Source organism: Lissotriton helveticus, chromosome 6 (assembly GCF_964261635.1).
Source record: "Lissotriton helveticus chromosome 6, aLisHel1.1, whole genome shotgun sequence".
NCBI classification, from domain to species: Eukaryota; Metazoa; Chordata; class Amphibia; order Caudata; family Salamandridae; genus Lissotriton; species Lissotriton helveticus.
In genome coordinates, this window is record NC_136067.1 from 33,484,645 (window position 1) to 33,502,941 (window position 18,297).

At 44.5% G+C, this 18,297-nt stretch overlaps 1 protein-coding gene across 1 annotated transcript in view; it reads right to left on the reverse strand.

The window, feature by feature from the left end:
* LOC144762155 (uncharacterized) overlaps window positions 1–18,297 on the reverse strand; it is a 269,735-nt gene that overhangs the window by 211,190 nt on the left and 40,248 nt on the right. The window contains exon 2 of the mRNA XM_078647312.1: window positions 2,646–2,762. Coding sequence (XP_078503438.1) covers window positions 2,646–2,762 — 117 coding nt within the window. The remainder of the gene's footprint in view (window positions 1–2,645; window positions 2,763–18,297) is intronic.

Consider the following 18,297-nt stretch of genomic DNA (forward strand, 5'->3'; position numbering starts at 1 on the left):
TTGCTGCTTCTCCCTTTATATTGGCTAGTAATATAGCCGAGACCTGCTTGAAGTCTTTCAGTAATTTCATACCAAGAGTTAAAGCGGGTTCTGGACCGTATTCGTCTTGAATTTGTTGGATGGAACACCTTTTGCTGAAGTTCTCGGTGTAATCAAAACAATGGCCGCAGGGTTTTTCCCAAGGTGTCATAGGTTTGATTTGTTTTGAGAACTCCGTATGCCTTATCAGGGGGCTGGAGGAATATCGCTTGTCTAATTAGATGGCAAGCGTTATGACCTAATCAGATAACACGTTCCTGTGCCGTAGTGTGGCTTTATCAGATAACGGTTCCTGCATCATGGGGGTTTTCTGCCTCATGAGATGGCTGCTAGTTAACTTGTTAGTTTGTTAACCAGAATAGGGTCAGGAATAGGGGGATCGATACAGAACCTATAGGAATACATCACAAGAGCAGTGTTTGCTGTTGTGGTTAGGTTTCGCATTATGTGAGAGGGTTAGAGCAGTGTTTGCTGTTGTGGTTATGTTTCACATTATGTGAGAGGGTTAGAGCAGTGTTTGCTGTTGTGGTTAGGTTTCGCATTATGTGAGAGGATTAGAGCAGTGTGTGGTGTTGTGGTTAGGGTTAGCATTATGTGAGAGGGTTAGAGCTGTGTTTGGTGTTTTGGTTAGGTTTCGCATTATGTGAGAGGGTTAGAGCAGTGTTTGCTGTCGTGGTTAGGTTTCGCATTATGTGAGAGGGTTAGAGCAGTGTTTGCTGACGTGGTTACGTTTCGCATTATGTGAGAGGGTTAGAGCAGTGTTTGCTGTTGTGGTTAGGTTTCGCATTATGTGAGAGGGTTAGAGCAGTGTTTGCTGTCGTGGTTAGGTTTCGCATTATGTGAGAGGGTTAGAGCAGTGTTTGCTGTCGTGGTTAGGTTTCGCATTATGTGAGAGGGTTAGAGCAGTGTTTGCTGTCGTGGTTAGGTTTCGCATTACGTGAGAGGGTTAGAGCAGTGTTTGCTGTCGTGGTTAGGTTTCGCATTACGTGAGAGGGTTAGAGCAGTGTTTGCTGTTGTGGTTAGGTTTCGCATTACGTGAGAGGGTTAGAGCTGTGTTTGCTGTTGTGGTTAGGTTTCGCATTACGTGAGAGGGTTAGAGCTGTGTTTGCTGTTGTGGTTAGGTTTCGCATTACGTGAGAGGGTTAGAGCTGTGTTTGCTGTTGTGGTTAGGTTTCGCATTACGTGAGAGGGTTAGAGCTGTGTTTGCTGTTGTGGTTAGGTTTCGCATTATGTGAGAGGGTTAGAGCAGTGTTTGCTGTTGTGGTTAGGTTTCGCATTATGTGGGAGTGTTAGGGCAGTGTTTGGTGTGGTTAGGTTTAGCATTAGGTAAGAGGGTTAGGGTTATGATAAAGCTCACCGGCTTGGGATAAAGTTAGGGTAATGATATGTCTTAGAGTTACAGATGTAGCTAGAGCTTGGCTTTAATCTTATTTAGTTTGCTATTGCTGCTTCATAAATTCAGTGTAAAATGCATGTTCCTCCTAATGGTCCCACCACAACACTCAACTCATCCTCTCGCCCACTGAGAACCCCACCAACACCAAAACCACCTTCTCCAACCCATGACCAACGTAGCCAACTGGATGAGAGACAACTGCCTGAGACTGAACTCCGACAAGACCGAAGAACTGATCTTTGTGAACAACCCCTCGGTCTGGAGCCACAGTTGGTGGCCAGCTGAACTCAGGCCAACCCCAACACCAACAGACCATGCACGCCACCTCAGGATAATCCTCGGCAGCCAGCTGACCATGAGACGACAAGTCAAAGCAGTTGCTTCCCTCTGTTTCCCCACTCTTCGCATGCTCTGCAAAATCTTCCGATGGATCGCAATCGACACCAGAAAGACCGTCACTCAGGCCATCATCACCAGCCGCCTCGACTACTGCAACTATCTCTATACCGGCATCTCCACCCAGCTCCTCAGGAGACTCCAGACCATACAGAACGCAGACGTCAGACTCATCCTGGACCTTCTCAAACGGTCATACATCACCCCCTCCTCAGAAACCTCCAATAGTCCCCGATCCAGAAGGCATGCCAGTACATGATCCGCACACACGCCTAAAAGGCCCTCCACTATCAAGGACCATCCTATATCAACCATCGACTGAAATTCCATCAACCCGGTGGCCGCTCCTTCTCTCCTACATTGCAGCTAAAACCTGGAACAACCTGCCCCTCCACCTCCAAACATCACCCTACCTATCGGACTTCAGGAACAGACTTAAGACTTGGCTTATTGATGGGGAAACAGTATTCTCAGTGCCCAGATGCCCCGCAGGGTGACAGTGCTGAACTTTACAAATGCTATTGATTGATGACATATTGTCTATAATATATTTCTTTGCTTTGCATTCTTTATTATCGTATAGATTCCTTGGGCACGTTTATGACCAAAGAGTGATCAGACAACCCTCCCAAATAAACAGAGGGGTGCTCATTGGTATGAGCCGAGCTTCAGTTTTGGGGACCATTGAGTATCCTGGCCTGGAAGAATATAAGAAATAATGAACTTGGTGACCCAGAGCCCTTGTGGTGCTGAGCCCCTGTGGTCCTGGTCATCCGCTCACCCCCATGGATGCGCACCACTGGAAGTTACTCACCATATGGAATGGAGAGCTAGTCTCCGGCGACGAGCGAGTGACGCCAGAGCACAGCCGTTTCTGCGCGGTTCCTCCGGAGTCATTCTCCACCTCCTCTGACTCCTTCCTGAGGAAGACCTAGAAGACAGAAAAATATTTGGTGAACCTGTGAGACCTCTACCGAACCCGTTGATGAAACCAACTATCATTAGGTTAACGCAAGACTACTCCATGCACTAATAATGTTTCATTGCTTTTTCAAACTCATACATTTTGTCAAAACATTTTGGGGCCAAACATGTTACAAACTAGTTATGTAAAAATCAGGAAAATATTTTTAACCATTTTCTGCCCTCTGAGGGACAATATTGAAATATTTTATTTTCCTTGTCGATATAGCCATTAGAAAGGAAGCTTACTATGACTTATAAGAGTGCATAGGATATCAAGACTAAGCTGTCAAAACATTTAAAAGATGTTCAAAGAAGTAACAACGTAAAGGGCTGAAATTTTATAAGGAAAGACCATTCAATGTGTTTTTTCAACCACAAATTTAGCAATTTGTTTGTAGAAATATCCACAAAAAATAATATATTATCCTCTTTTATATTGCTTACACAATTCATTCCCCATTCTTATAGGACCCCTTATGTAACTCTTCCTCTCTCTATTTCTGTTTCTTTTGGTAATGTTTTAATAATATTCTTCTTTGAGCTTACATTTTTTAAATGTTATTTCTATGTATTCCTATGTATTTAAACCTTTACATTCATTATAAAACATTTCTTAATAAAAAATTATGAAACAAAAAAAAAATATCCACAAAAGATGACGATTGTAGGAGAAACATACAATTTATTAATACACAATTCATTGCAGTTTTAAAGATAAAGTGTGATGGGGGGGGGGCTTATTTTTTGGGGGTGTCTCAATACAAATTCGTCCAGCACAAAAAATTGGGGACCTTCAGCGAATAAAGGTCCAGCATACATGTTCCAATGTTAATTCTCAAAAGAAAAGGCAAGCTGTTCCTAAAGGGGACAAAGGGGAGTAGGTTAGAGAAATGGAGGCACTTCAAGGGGAGTAGTTCCTTTTTAGGTCTCGCCTGTCGATGCGCATGCGCATCGAGCAAGCGAGACTATAGGGGCTCATCGACTCTTTATCTAACTTGCAAGGAATCGTGGCGATTCCTTGCAGTGCCCGTGACTTTTAAGCTCAATGCGCATGTGCATTGAGCTTAAAAGCGCGTGCACAGCCGCCCGCATTCCTCCGACACCTTTGAAGTGAAGCTTAGCTTCACTTCAAAGGCCTGGCTTCTTCACACCCACATGCCGCTCTGCCCCGCTCCGCCCCCTCCCCTGAGTCATCCTGCCTGCCCAGACTTCTCCTCCCCCCTACTTACATCCCGCTTCCTACCCTACCTGAGACTTCTCCTCCCCCCTCCTCCCCCCTCCCCTTCTCTCTCTTCCCTCCGCATTTCTCCTCCCCCCTCCCCTTATCTGCCTTCCCTCCGTCTGTTCCCTCTCCCCGCTCCGCCCCCTCCCCTGCCCGCCGTGTCGCATTTCTCCTCCCCCCTCCCCTTCTCTCTCTTCCCTCCTTTCCCCCACCCTACAGCCATTAACACGGTTTCGTCTTTTTAGTAATTACAATCCTTGCATACTGCAAAAACTGTCCAGCCCACTCTAAACGTCTCGCAGGCCTCCTGAGGTGTTAGGAATTCCCCCAACCCACCTCCTCTCCAGGTAGACGTCTTTCAGGATCATGTATCCCCTTCCCTCCACCACCAGCCGATCACCAACATGCCCTCCACGATGTGTTGCACGCCATGAAAGTGCTTGCTTTTACCAGCTGTCTCCCTTGTGTACTTCTCTCCAGTTGCTCTGTCATCCATGTGCTTCTCCCGGCCCCTTTCCATGTTGCGCTCTCCCTCGTGCACTTCCCTGGTTCTATCTCGTCTGTGTCATTCTCCCAACTCGCTCTATGTTGTTTTCTCACCTATTGCTTCTCTTCTCCACCCGCACCACCCCTTCGCGCCCATTGGCATCGCCAGTGCTTGTTTAATAAGGGATAGCAGGAGTTTGAGCGCAATGTCGCAGGAAACTGACTTGCAGGAGGACATCTACAGGAAGCCATGAAAGACAACATTCCTTGTAGCAGGACGTTTTCTCAGGTAGACCTCCGGTATGTGAGCATGGGTGTATGTATACCTGCCTTAAGTAGGGTTTAGAATCTCTGCGTTACGTTTGCGATTAATTGACTTTCTTTTTAAAATGTATAAAGGCTTAATTAGACTTATTTCCTTTGTCGCTTCCTTTTTTTAATTTTATTTAAATGTGTAGTTCTTAGATTTCATAGACCAGACCAGTGTGTGCAGGTTCCTTGCTGTAGGCCAAGTACACCCGCCGCCCCTCCCACACAAGCGCCTTCAAATTAATTCGGGGTGAAAACCCATCAGACGACACACTGGCGAACCGTTCCGCATTCAGCCTTGCAGACATGTCGGATATTGTTCGGCGCCTAAATGAGTGTTGCCATGGACTCGGCCGTGCTGCTTATTAACCCAGACGGTGCCCTTTGACTCCGGGGCCCAGCTGACGTCAGCCCGATGTGCCTGCCTGGCATGGGTTGTTGGTGCTGCCTGCTGAATCAGCGCTTTTCTTTCCCAGAAGATTAGAAAGCAGGTGCCCTGCCTCCCTCTTGAGTCTGGACTGTGCTGTGTTTGTGACACTGCGGGCGGAGTACCAGGCTCGGCCGCTGCCAGACTCGGCCAGTGAAGCCCGCAGCCCTGCTAATTCCTTGTCTAATGAGTAATCCCTGCTCTCTGGATGTGCCTGGACTGCGGACGGGGTAATTATGAGGCAATCGCAGTAGGAAGGCTCGGGAAGGGCAGGCTGAAATGGGATGTCTTCATGTTATTTTAGCTCGCAGCTGTCAAAGGATGCTCCTAATTTCATATTTTTGTCACTGTTTTTATGTCTCACTCAGCACCAGAGTGGCCATGATTTTTCAGAAGGTAGAGTTGGCTTGCAGCCTCAACCTGTGGTTTGTGTGTTTCCTCTAAAATATTCATACGGCGATGTTACCCCTCCCATCAAAAAAATATAAAAACCATCTTCAAATCTCTAAGCATAAAACCCACTGTTGGGTGACATTTCAGACACAAGCACACCATATGTTAACTTATGACGTGCAGACGGTGTACTAAACACAGTGATCCAGAACCAACAGGCATACTGCTTCTTCCATAATGTGTGGCATGGACTTTGGACAAAGTAGTTCTTGTTCTAGGGGTCTCCCGCCTGCCCCCACATCAATGGAATTAGGTTGACGATCATAGTAGTTAGCCTAAGAAATACATAAATACATTGTGGGAGTTTGTTTTAGACCCAGGGCGTGTACACAGGAGCATGATGAGTTTCGAATACATTGGATCAGTGTTTTTTTGTTGTCCTTGGCACAACGAGTTTATTTTGCCTATGTTTTTTTTTTTTAATAGGAGGTGGACTGGTCGAGCTGCATCATACTTAGCCTGAGCCTCTACACTAACGCCACTCACCCTCACTCACCCTCAACCCCTCACCCCCTCACCCTCACTCACCCTCACTCACCCTCACCCTCACCCTCACTCACCCTCAACCCCTCACCTTCACTCACTCACCCTCAACCCCTCAACCCCTCACTCACCCTCACTCTCACTCACCCTCACTCAGCCTCAACTACTCCCCCTCACCCTCACTCACCCAAAACCCCTCACCCTCACTCACCATCACCCTCACTCACCCTCAACACCAACACCTCACTCACCCTCACCCTCACTCACCCTCACCCTCACTCACCCTCAACACCTCACCCTCAACCTCAACCCCTCACCCTCACTCACCCTCACTCACCCTCACTCTCACTCACCCTCAACCCCTCACCCTCACTCACCCTCACTCACCCTCACTCACCCTCACCCTCACTCACCCTCACCCTCACACAGTGCAATAGTTCTCAGACCATTTCAGTTAGAGCTTTTAGAAATGTTTATGGCTTTTTTTATTTGTAATACTTTAGCATTGGCTACAGGAAACAAAAATGCTAAACATTTACAAAAAAACCCCATAAACAATTCTAAAAGCACTAACTCTAATGGTGCGAGACCTATTGCATTTCCAATGCTTGTTGGAAATGGGGCCCTCACACACCCATGCGGGTGTCACGCCTCTTCATCTGGCTTGCTTCTCCTTGAATTTTCATCCATGAGTATTCCTGACGTATTAAAAACTTGATATAAGTCACCAGGGATCATTGTCCCCACTGGTGACATCACGTTTTTAATAAGCCGGGCATACTCATGGACTAAAATTTGATTTGAGACTTGCCTAGCGTTTTCTAAGTCACTAATCACGTCATTGACACCTATGTTTCCTCAATCTACATCTAATTTGCACTTCACATCACAGATTTTAAATGAAATAAATGAATGAAATGGAATGAATGAAATGTGGACTTGTAAAGCGCACTAATACCCCAACTGGGGTTTCCTGGCGCTGTAACGCATACCGCTGTGGAACCCTTCTTGGCTTTTCCCTGTCAGATGCCCACTCCTGGGCACCCCCAAGGTGAAGCCAGGCATCCCAGCGCTGTTGGGGCCGTTGCGGAGATTAAGCAAGCTATTGCCCAGCGTTGCAGAGTGGGACCCATGATTGGAATAGGCACCGAGGCGAGAATTATCAGGTCCGCGGACATTGAACCCAAGACCCGCCGAGGCGGGAATTGAACCCTGGTCCCGGGCCAGACCTCTGCATCAGGGTCTGCCGCTCTAACCATTGAGCCACACTTCTCCATTTGGAAAAAGATCTCTGATAAAGAGTCCCCTTGAGGGTGCCCGTCAGGCATTGCAGCGCCGGCCCGTCGAGGAGCAAGCCCTATGATGAAGCAAGACACCTGCAAGGGTGTGTGAGGGCCCCGTTTCCAAAAAGAAACTACTCCACTTACAGTGGCTCCTTTTCTCTGACCTACTCCCCTTTGTCCCCTTTGTGAACAGCACACCTTTTTTTGTCAAGATAAATTTACCCCTTGGATAAAGAAGTGAGCCCCCTCTCAAGATGGTGGCCCTGTAGGGGTGGCCTGTTTTGGGTTGCCCACATGCTATCTGGCCAGGAAACCAGGGATGCCTTCTCTCCATCTGAAACCACCTTCACAGCAGCAGAGATGGCGCCGGGACTGGTACTACCATGGGCGAGGTAAGGCAGGAACGTTACAGCATCACCACTAGGTGGTGCCAAATAACAAAAGGGACAAAAACAAACCCCTTTAATTAGTGAGTGAATGGGGAGCGCTCCAGCAGGGAAGATGTCATTTTGACAGGAGCGCTGACAATCATCACCCAGTTTCTCGATGACACAGTACCTGGGAGGACACAGGGAATCTACCTGCTGGTGGAAACCAGTCTAGTGCTGTCGCGTCCAGCCATCGGGTCCATAAACGCCCTCCAAGGGTAGGGCGCTTCTGAAGGAAGTTCACACTGCCATATCCTCCCTGGGGTGTAGGGCGGACCCACGTCACTCAGCAGCTTCTCAGCATCTACAAACCAACCTGAAAATTTTTTCTCTTACACAGTCAGGCGTTCCCTGCAAGTATGCACTGATTCAATCTCCTGTGGACACTGCCTATCACACCGTGGGGAAGTGTGGCTTAATGGTTAGAGCGGCAGACCCTGATGCAGAGGTCTGGCCCGGGACCAGGGTTCAATTCCCGCCTCGGCGGGTCTTGGGCTCAATTTCCTCGGACCTGATAATTCTCGCCTCGGTGCCTAGTCCAATCATGGGTCCCACGCTGCAACTCTGGGCAATAGCTTGCTTAATCTCCACAACGGCCCCAACAACGCTGGGATGCCTGGCCTCCACCTTGGGGGTGCCCAGGAGTAGGCACTTTACATGGAAAGCCAGGAAGGGTTCCACAGCGGTATGCGTACAAGTGCCTGAGATACCCCTTCGGGGGTCGATTCGGGCGCTATACAAGTACTACTACATTTACACCTGTCTCTGTACCTGCACACAATGAATCAATGAATTAGTGAAGGTACCTGGGCTCCTGCCTGCTAGCTTCCTGCTCCTTTTGCCAGCCCCAGATTCTCCCTGCCTTTCTCTCACTCATTGCTGCCTAGTTTCACTGCAACTGACAGGTTTCCCGCTCTCCCGTTCCTACCTCTGCCGAAGCCCCGCCCACCCCAGTATCTACTAAATGTGGACCGGTGAGTGACCATGCCGCTGGAGCACCAACGGCTAGTACGTCCATGCCTGGACCCTGCCCTGTGTCAGGAACCCTGGCCCACGTTCGACGCTAGACCACCATCACAGCCGCTACAGACACCGGAGACAAAGAATGCCGCCTCTGCTCTGCCGCCATCCTCCACCGCCTCAACACCAAGCACCGTCTTTTGCACTACTACTGCGATCTCTCTGCACCAGAGTAGGACCTTTCCCCTGAACCCACTGCAATTTCAGCTGCTACATAACATACAAAATTTCAGATGCCGATATAACCACGACCAAGCAACCAACAATTGCCACCAAACAACTGGCGTTTGATACCACCCCAACCCCATACCATCTGCCCACTATCCTCCTTAACATCCGCTCACTCGGGAAACACTCCACAGAAATCTGTACCCGACCTTCTCTTCCTGACCAAAACTTGGCTAAATCCAGCATCCAACCCGGACATCGCCACAGTCATCCCACCCATCTCCTAAATTATGCACCAAGACCGTACCCTCAAACCAGGCGGAGGACTCGCCATCATCCACAAAAACACATTCAACTGCACCACCTCCACGGACTCAGACACCAAACTCATGGAACACTTACACTTCAAAATACGAACGAACACCACCACCCTGAAGGGCACCCTCGCCTACTGTCCACGGGGCCCCGCGAGCAGAATTCTGCAACCCCCTTATGGACTTCATCGCTCCCCTCTCGGTCAGATCAAGCTATTACAGTGTCCTTGAACACCTCAACTTACACCTGGAAGATAATACAGACCCCAACTTCATGGCCCTCCTCAAAAGACTCAGCAACCTCGGACTCACCCAGCTAGTGCCTGGAGCTACACACACAGGCTGCCATACCCTGGACCCGATCTTCACCACCAACAACTGAATCACCACCACCCACATAACACAGCTAACATGGTCATACCAGTACATCGTCCACTTCATGATACCCACCCACATTCACCTCTCCACAAAAAACAGCTTGAAATCACGACATTGGGGCAGAGTATACGAAGAAGAATAGACCAACGCCCTACAGGAACACCCACCAAGCAACACCGAAACCCTAATGGCAACACAAAAATCTTCAACGACTGGATCACCGACTGCACCAGCCACATCACATCTCCTGCTGTATCAACACCAACAAGAACAACAACAATGTCCTAACTGGTACGCAAACGACTTCAGGGATTCCAAACACCACGGCAAACAATTCGAAAGAAAATAGAGACTTAACAAAAACACCACCGCAAGACTCCACCGTCACTCTCTACCACAAACAACCACTAAATGCAAAGAAAAGAGCCCTTACCTTCAGACATGAAGCCAGCTTTTACAATTGCAAAGAATGCCTTGACATAGTCAAGGAGTTCTCCAGTCCTGCACTAGCCAACAGTGACATCACCACATCCAAAACACTCGGTGATGCCCTCTCAAACTTTTTCAGCCAGAAGATCGTCATGATCAACAACAAATTTGACCCTGAGCCCACCAAACCTCCTTGACCAGCTGGACTCTGCAATCACCACCCAACAGAAGATCAACAACTGGAGACCCTTCTCAAACATAGACACCACCGCCCTGATAAAAACAATCCACTCAGGAGCCCTCTCCGATCCCGGCACCCACTTCATCTACCACCTATTAAGCAGCATCACCTCTCTGCTCTCACCAGGATCATCAACTCCTCCCAAACCACTGCCACCTTCCCGGCAAACTGGAAAAATGAAGAGGTCACCTCCCTGTTAGAGAAACAGTCAGCAGACCCCAACACCCTCAGCAACTACAGACCCATCTCACTCCTACCTTTCCCAGCCAAAGTTTTGGAGGAAGCCATCAACATTCAACTCTAGAGCAACTCCAACTCCTAGACAGCGCTCAATCAGGCAGCCCCAACCACAGCTTTGAAACGGCCCTCAATGCAGCCCCTTATGACATCAGAAGCATCCTCAACTGAGGCGAAATAGCCACCCTCATCCTCCTCGACCTCTACACAGCCTTCGACACCATCTCCCACAACACACTCATCAGAAGGCTTCACCGTCTGAGCATCTGTGGACCAGCCCTTCAGTGGATATCCTCTATCCTCACTGGACAAACACAGTGTGTGATACTACCCACTACACCTCAGAACCCAAAGATCTTCTCTGCGGGGTCCTTTGAGGCTCGGCCCTAAGCCCAACGCTCTTCAATGTATGCATGACACCCCTCGCAGACATCGTCAGCCTGCACGGCATCGTCATTGTATCATATGCCGATGGCACTCAGCTCGTTCCCTCCCTATTGGGCAGATCCAACACCACCAAAACCAACTTTGCCAAGTGCATGAGCACCATTGCATCATGGATGAGTAACAACTGCCTCCAGCGCAACTCATACCAAACCGAAGTCCTGATTTTAATAAAGAACCGCTCCTCCTGGGATGCTTCATGGTGGCCCTCCGAACAGGGATCCCCACTCATCCCTACTGATCATGCCAAGAACCCTGGGTGTCATCCTAGACGCCAACCTCACCGTGAACGTACACATCAGCGCTGTACTGCAGCGGGTAAATATTTCTGTCTTCAACACACAGTGCTCCCTACTTCTCCAAAAACCACCACAATAACAAACCTCGACACACTACCCCACTTTTTTTCTTTCTTTCAACAGCCGTAAGACGCTCCAACTGCACACTGCAATGTTTGATGGCTTTGCCACTGCATCACACCCACAGGCTTAACAAAACGAAAATCTACTAATCCTCGTTTGTCCAGTTTGACCCTTTTAGTCCTGCAACCACCATTCTCCCCTTGACTTAAAAACAGAAATCTGAATCATGTAATGTAATCTGGTGCTCGTGTAAAGAGCTCTAATTTGGTCACTTTGGCACAATCTAGCAAGCATTGGCATAGCTAATAGGTCTCGCTTTTGTGACCTTATATGTATTTAGTTATGCAGCACAATATCCTTGGTGCAAGAACTGTTGCATCGCTAAACACTTATAAGGTCCCAAAGGCGAGACCTATTGGCTATGCCAATGCTTGTTACTTTTGTACTTATATACATAAGTGCATGCACTGTAAGAATGTCAGATGGCCTGGTCTGTCCAAGTATTTACACAAATATCAAAATAAATAGGACTATTTTATTTCTTTTATAGCACTACTCATCCTAATGCAGAGTCTTCCAGTGAGGTCACTTCCTGTAATGCCATGTGGGATGTCACGCGTCATGTCCTGTGATGGCATGCATCATGATGTCACTTGTATACTGCCTAACTTGTTCAGTCCCCCCACTTCTTTTTATCCCCTTCACAGCTGGGCAAATTCCCCTGCTGTGGTGGGGGGCGGGGGGCGCGCACAGCAACCCGTGCTCATGACGAGCTTAGCTCGTCATGAGCCACGGTGGTCGTGTGCTCATGACGAGCTCAGCTCGTCATGACCACACTGTAGTAATTACTCAAACAGGTTGCAGTAGATTTCCATTAGTTTATTGGTAGCAGCACAGATGACATTTTACACCATTTCAATCCAGGCTTCATATGAATGTCAACAGTCATAAGACTACAACAGCTGGCCCTAGAATGTAGAACTATCTCAAAGGTAAACTTGCCTCATGCACTGGCATGCGACTATTATGTAACTCTTAAAGGCATATTACTACATTGGAATGTAACACATCTCCCTTTTTATAAAAAAGAAAATATAAGCATTGGTAAGCACTAATTTATAACTATATACAATAATAAAACTTAAACATATATATTTCAAAACAACATGTAGGTTTAATTAACATACCTTTTAGGTATGTTAATAACACGTTTTGAATCTTTCACCCTATGAGCAATGGAATCATTTCTAACCACCATATGAAATTTATTGGATGGAATTTTATCATCACGATTGAATGTACATTTTGCCAGTTTCTTAATATTCCAAAATTTACCATCCTGTGTCATCACGCTGTTGGAAAAAACTTTTTTAATTTGAATGGGAACACTAAATTTATTAGATCCTTTAGCTAGTAGACCTGGTCTAAGAATTCTCACCCATTCCCCCACTTGAAATTCTTGAGATTTAGTGTTCCATTTTTTATCATACCACTCCTTAGTTTTAAATTACTTACTCTCTACACGTTTGGCAACATCCTCTAAATTTACTTTATCTACTGATAATCGTTTGCATTTTTCTTTCAACCACCAAGGTAGCATTTTGGATGCTGGATCACGACCCTTGAATAACTTAAAAGGACTCACTTCAGTGACAGTGTGGGGTGTGATGCGATAAGTCCATAACCTTTCTCTCAGAGAACTTATCCAATGTTCACCTGACTTTACTGATTCTACAACAAAATTCTTCAAAACACGATTAAACCTTTCAACTTGGCCATTCTCATGTGGTTCATATAGTGAAGTAAACTTATGAATAATGTTGCAACTTTTAAGAAAATTGGACATTTCAGCAGATGTTAACTGAACTCCATTGTCTGAAACCAATACGGCAGGACAACCCTCTCTAGTAAATATTTCTTTCAAAAAACTAATAACACTCTCAGTAGTAGCTCTAGAAACAAACTTCACTTCCGGCCACTTGGAATGATAATCCACTATCACTAATGCATAGCGTGAAGATTCAGGTAAAACGCTGAACGGTCCAGATATATCAAAAGCAACCTTCTGCCATGGTGCTGAAGGCCATTCAACAATTTTTAATGGAGGAGTATATACCTTAAGCATCCTTTCTTTACACACACATTCTTGACATTCCCTCACAGTTCTGTCAACAAATCTGTCGATTCTTGGCCACCAAAAAACAGACCGAACCAACCGTTTCATGGATGAAATTCCTGGATGAGTACTGTGAGCAATCTGTAAAATAATGTCTTGCATGCTTTCTGGTGGTATACATTTCCCAGACTTAAAAATAAAACTACCATCCAACTCTAACTCATCCATGACATTATGAAAAGGCATTAATTCTGATCTGATCAATTTTTTATCAGGCCAACCGTTCTGAATGTAATCAGATAATTCTATCCAGTTTGAATCTTTTTTTATACCTTCATTCCAATCAGATTCAGAAATGGTCTTAAATTTTCCTTGTAATACATCTTCTATGGCTAATACAAAATCAGACTCTTCAACAACATTGGCTACTTCCACTTTGCATGGTAACCGTGATAAACAGTCTGCCGTAACATTCTTTTTCCCAGGTACATATATTGTGACAAAACTATATTCTTGTAATCTGGAGGTTAGTCTAGCAATCCTGGCTGTGGAATTCCATCCTCCTCCCACTGACAAAATATTTACTAATGGTTTGTGATCTGTCCTCAGTGTAAACTTAGATCCCCAAACATAGAGTCTGAAATGTTCTATGGCCCAAACACATGCTAATAGTTCTTTTTCTATCACAGCATATTTACGCTCACGTTCATTCAACGTTCTTGACGCAAATGCTACATTCCATTCCTCATTACCTTCTTTCTGAGATAATACTGCTCCCAAACCATATAGGCTAGCATCAACTGTGATGATACATTCTTTGTTAATTCTAAATGGTTTTAAATTTGGAGCTTTGATAATGTCGCTTTTGATTTCATCAAATGCCTGTTGTTGTACATTTGACCAGCAAAATTCAATTCCTTGTCTCAACAATCTCCTCAAAGGTTCCATTTTATCAGCAAAATGTTTTACAAATTTGCTGTAGTACTCACACATTCCAGCAAGTGATAACAACTGATCCTTATTCTCAGGAATTGGAGCATTACTAATGGCCTCTACATTAGATCTTTTTGGAAAAACTCCCTTGCCTGACAAGGTATGTCCCAAATATTCTACTGATTCTTGGAAAAGTTTACATTTATGTGCTTTTACAGTAAGGCCATTTGACTGTAGTCTCTTGCATACTTGTTGTAAATGATATTCATGTTCACTAACATTTTTTGAAAATACCAAAATATCGTCTTGAAAACACTTCACATATTTGTCTGCATCTCTGAATATATGAAACATCACCCTTTGAAATACCGATGCAGCAGATGCTAGTCCGAATGGCATGCGTATATATTGGAAAAGACCCTGGGGAGTTATAAATGCTGTGAGATTCCTAGATTCTTTTGTTAACTCAATCTGGTGGTAAGCAGATCTTAAGTCTAATGTAGAAAAAAAATTTGCTCCATCAAAAATTGACACTAACTCATTAATATTAGGTAGCGGGTGACAATCAATAACTATGTTGGCGTTAAGTGCTCTTAGGTCAACACACAGCCTCAATTTTTGATCTGGTTTTCTTACTAAAACTATTGGAGAAACCTATTCTGATGACTCTATAGGTTCTATAATTCCTTCCTTCAATAAATCATCTAACATAGTTTTTAATTTATCTCTTATGTTTATGGGGACTCCTCTAAGTTTTTGAATGACAGGAGTATGATTTCTTTTTAAAATGATGTTGTGTGAAAATTTTTTTAGTTTTCCTAATTTTTCACAGAAAACCTTATCAAAACGTTTGATCAATTCAGATCCATAAACACTTATCATATGTTTATTACATGGTTCAATACCTGATACGGTATTCATTAGATTGTCGTCACATAGGGATACTTGTTCTTTTGCCCTGGGATTCAATAGAATGCCTAGTTTCCATTGGTCAAACCATCCTAACACATTGATTCCCTTAACTGAAATATAAAGCTGGATATCAGCTTTCCTATGTTTGAATTGAATTTTAACTTTGTAAAATCCTAATATTTCAATCTTAGCCCCAGAAAAATTTAGGGCTGACACATCCGATTCATACATGTTACCTAACTTATCTGAATTACTAAAAATACTTTCAAAGTACTCTTGAGTAATTATGGTCCATGGAGATCCTGAATCAACCATTAAATAAACATCACATTCACAAATGGAAAAACTGCATTTTGGTGAATTACGTTGAAAATTTGACTGAATATTGACAATTGATACTACGAAACCTGACTCAATGTTAGATTCGCAAGTAGTGTCTATGCTTCTACAACTGCTTACATTCTCTTCAGAGGTAACAGATACAACTCCTTTATTTTGTATTTGAGTACGTCTATCCCTACACATATTGCTGAAATGTCCAATCCTTTTGCAATTGTTACATTCTCTTTTTAAGGCTGGACAACCTGGAAAAGAAGCAATGTGAAATTTATTACCACATCTAAAACACATTCCTTGAAAACTTTGGTTTTAAAAAATTCATTTTTCTTCTGAAAAGAATTTTGTCTATTTTTGTTAAATGAAGATTCTTGTTTGGTTCCTGGTTTGTATTTTACTACACATACTTCTTCATCTAGATGTTTCTTTTCTGAAGTGTTTTTTACTGTGTTCATCCACATATCAGATTGTTCTTGGGCTTTAGCTATGGCAATGGTTTCAGTCAAATTTGGATCACCCATGACCCAAAGTTTATCTTGAGTTTTTTTGCATTTAGTGTGAACAATTATTTGATCTCGGATCATTTCATCAGTAATATTGCCAAAGTTGCAATGTAAACTTAATGACCTTAGTGCGGTCAAAAAATCTTCAAAAGACTCCTCTTCCTTTTGTTTTCTAGTATAAAATTTAAAACGTTTAAGGGCAATGCTTAAATTGGGTTTAAATCTTTTTTCAAGTCTTGCAAGTGCCTCTGTATAAGGATTTAAATTGTCTCCTCCTGCTTCATTGGTTGAAGTAATTTGGGGTAAAGACCTAAAAATTTCCTGTCCTTCCGAACCAAGACAGTGAAGCAAAATACTTTTTTTCCTTTCTGAACCCATTCTTTCCCCATCAATAGCCCTCATATAATTTACAAATTCTTCTTTCCACCTTGTCCAAGGCATGGGTGGATCGCCTTTTACTTGTAGAAATTTTGTAGGAGGATCAAACTGCATTTTATGAAATATGAAGAATAGACTGGATGAAATAGTTCAGAATATAATATTTAAAACAATTTTTTTATGTAATCAGAATGTAATTTTGTAGTATTCAAAATGCTAGTTCCTTAAAGCGATGTTTGAATTAATAAAACTAAATTAAACCTCTTACTTCCATTTGTCCCCGTTTTTGAGATCGATGCGAGTGAAATTGGTAAATAACACGGTTGAATCTTGACTTTGTTTCCGTGTGTGCGTAGTTATGGTAACCAAGGTATACAAAATGGTGGTGGAGCGTCGTGCGTCGAGCGTCGTGCGTCATGAGCGTTACTGGGTTAGTTCAGTAGCGTCATCATGATTTGTGAAATGGCTGCGCACGGAAGTTCCAGGACGCGGAGATCAACGTTCTACAAGATGGTACGTTGTTCTCCGTTTTGAATGTAAACGAAGGAGACAGGCTTATTATTATGCTTAAAGATATATGGATTTGTATTAAAGTTTTTGTTCAGAAACCGGATAAACCGAGTTTGTGTTTCGCATCGGAACAAGATAAATAAAGTACACTGTCGCTTGAGTTGAGTGCGGTAAATTGCACAAGCAGGCGTTTTAAAAGTTGAATGAGAAATCAATTACTGCCGCGGGTGCAATTAAGGCACATGAACAAAATTCAGCCGCTGGCACAATCAGAGTGCATATAGAATTTTAAAAGACAGTACATACCAATACGTTTGAGTCCAAAAGAAACACGACGAAATTTGTAGAAACGCAGGTTCTGAACACCACCTAATTGAATCTGTGCTGCAGGTGGTGATTTCCTCAGTCGCCAAAATTGTAGTAATTACTCAAACAGGTTGCAGTAGATTTCCATTAGTTTATTGGTAGCAGCACAGATGACATCTTACACCATTTCAATCCAGGCTTCATATGAATGTCAACAGTCATAAGACTACAACAGCTGGCCCTAGAATGTAGAACTATCTCAAAGGTAAACTTGCCTCATGCACTGGCATGCGACTATTATGTAACTCTTAAAGGCATATTACTACATTGGAATGTAACACACACCTGTTTCTTTAGAACGCTCGCACAGCAGGGGAATTTGCCCAGCGTGCGAACGTTCTAAAGGTCATGACGAGTTCAGCTCGTCATGACCACACCCGTTTCTTTAGAACGCTTGCACAGCAGGGGAATTTTCCCAGCAGCTCAGCTCGTCATGAGCAACGGTTCGAGCTGAGCTCGTCATGAGGCTCGAAGGTGTTAAAGGACTCGTGCCTGATGTTTACTTTAGATACTGTCCCTCTTAAGGGTCACTTCCCAGCTCCCCTGAACACCGGCAGGCGGTGGTGCTTTAACTTTGAACATTTGCGAGGCAGTCTTGGATGTCTTGAAAGCTTCAAGGCGCTAGTTTTGGGAAATGAGCATCAAAGCGCTTTTCTTTTCTTTCGGTTCTTCTCTAACCTGACTCCAACACCCTTTTCAGCCTTAGACTGCATTGTTAGTTTTATTTCCATACTGGGGCTCCCTTGATTAAAACTCATATCC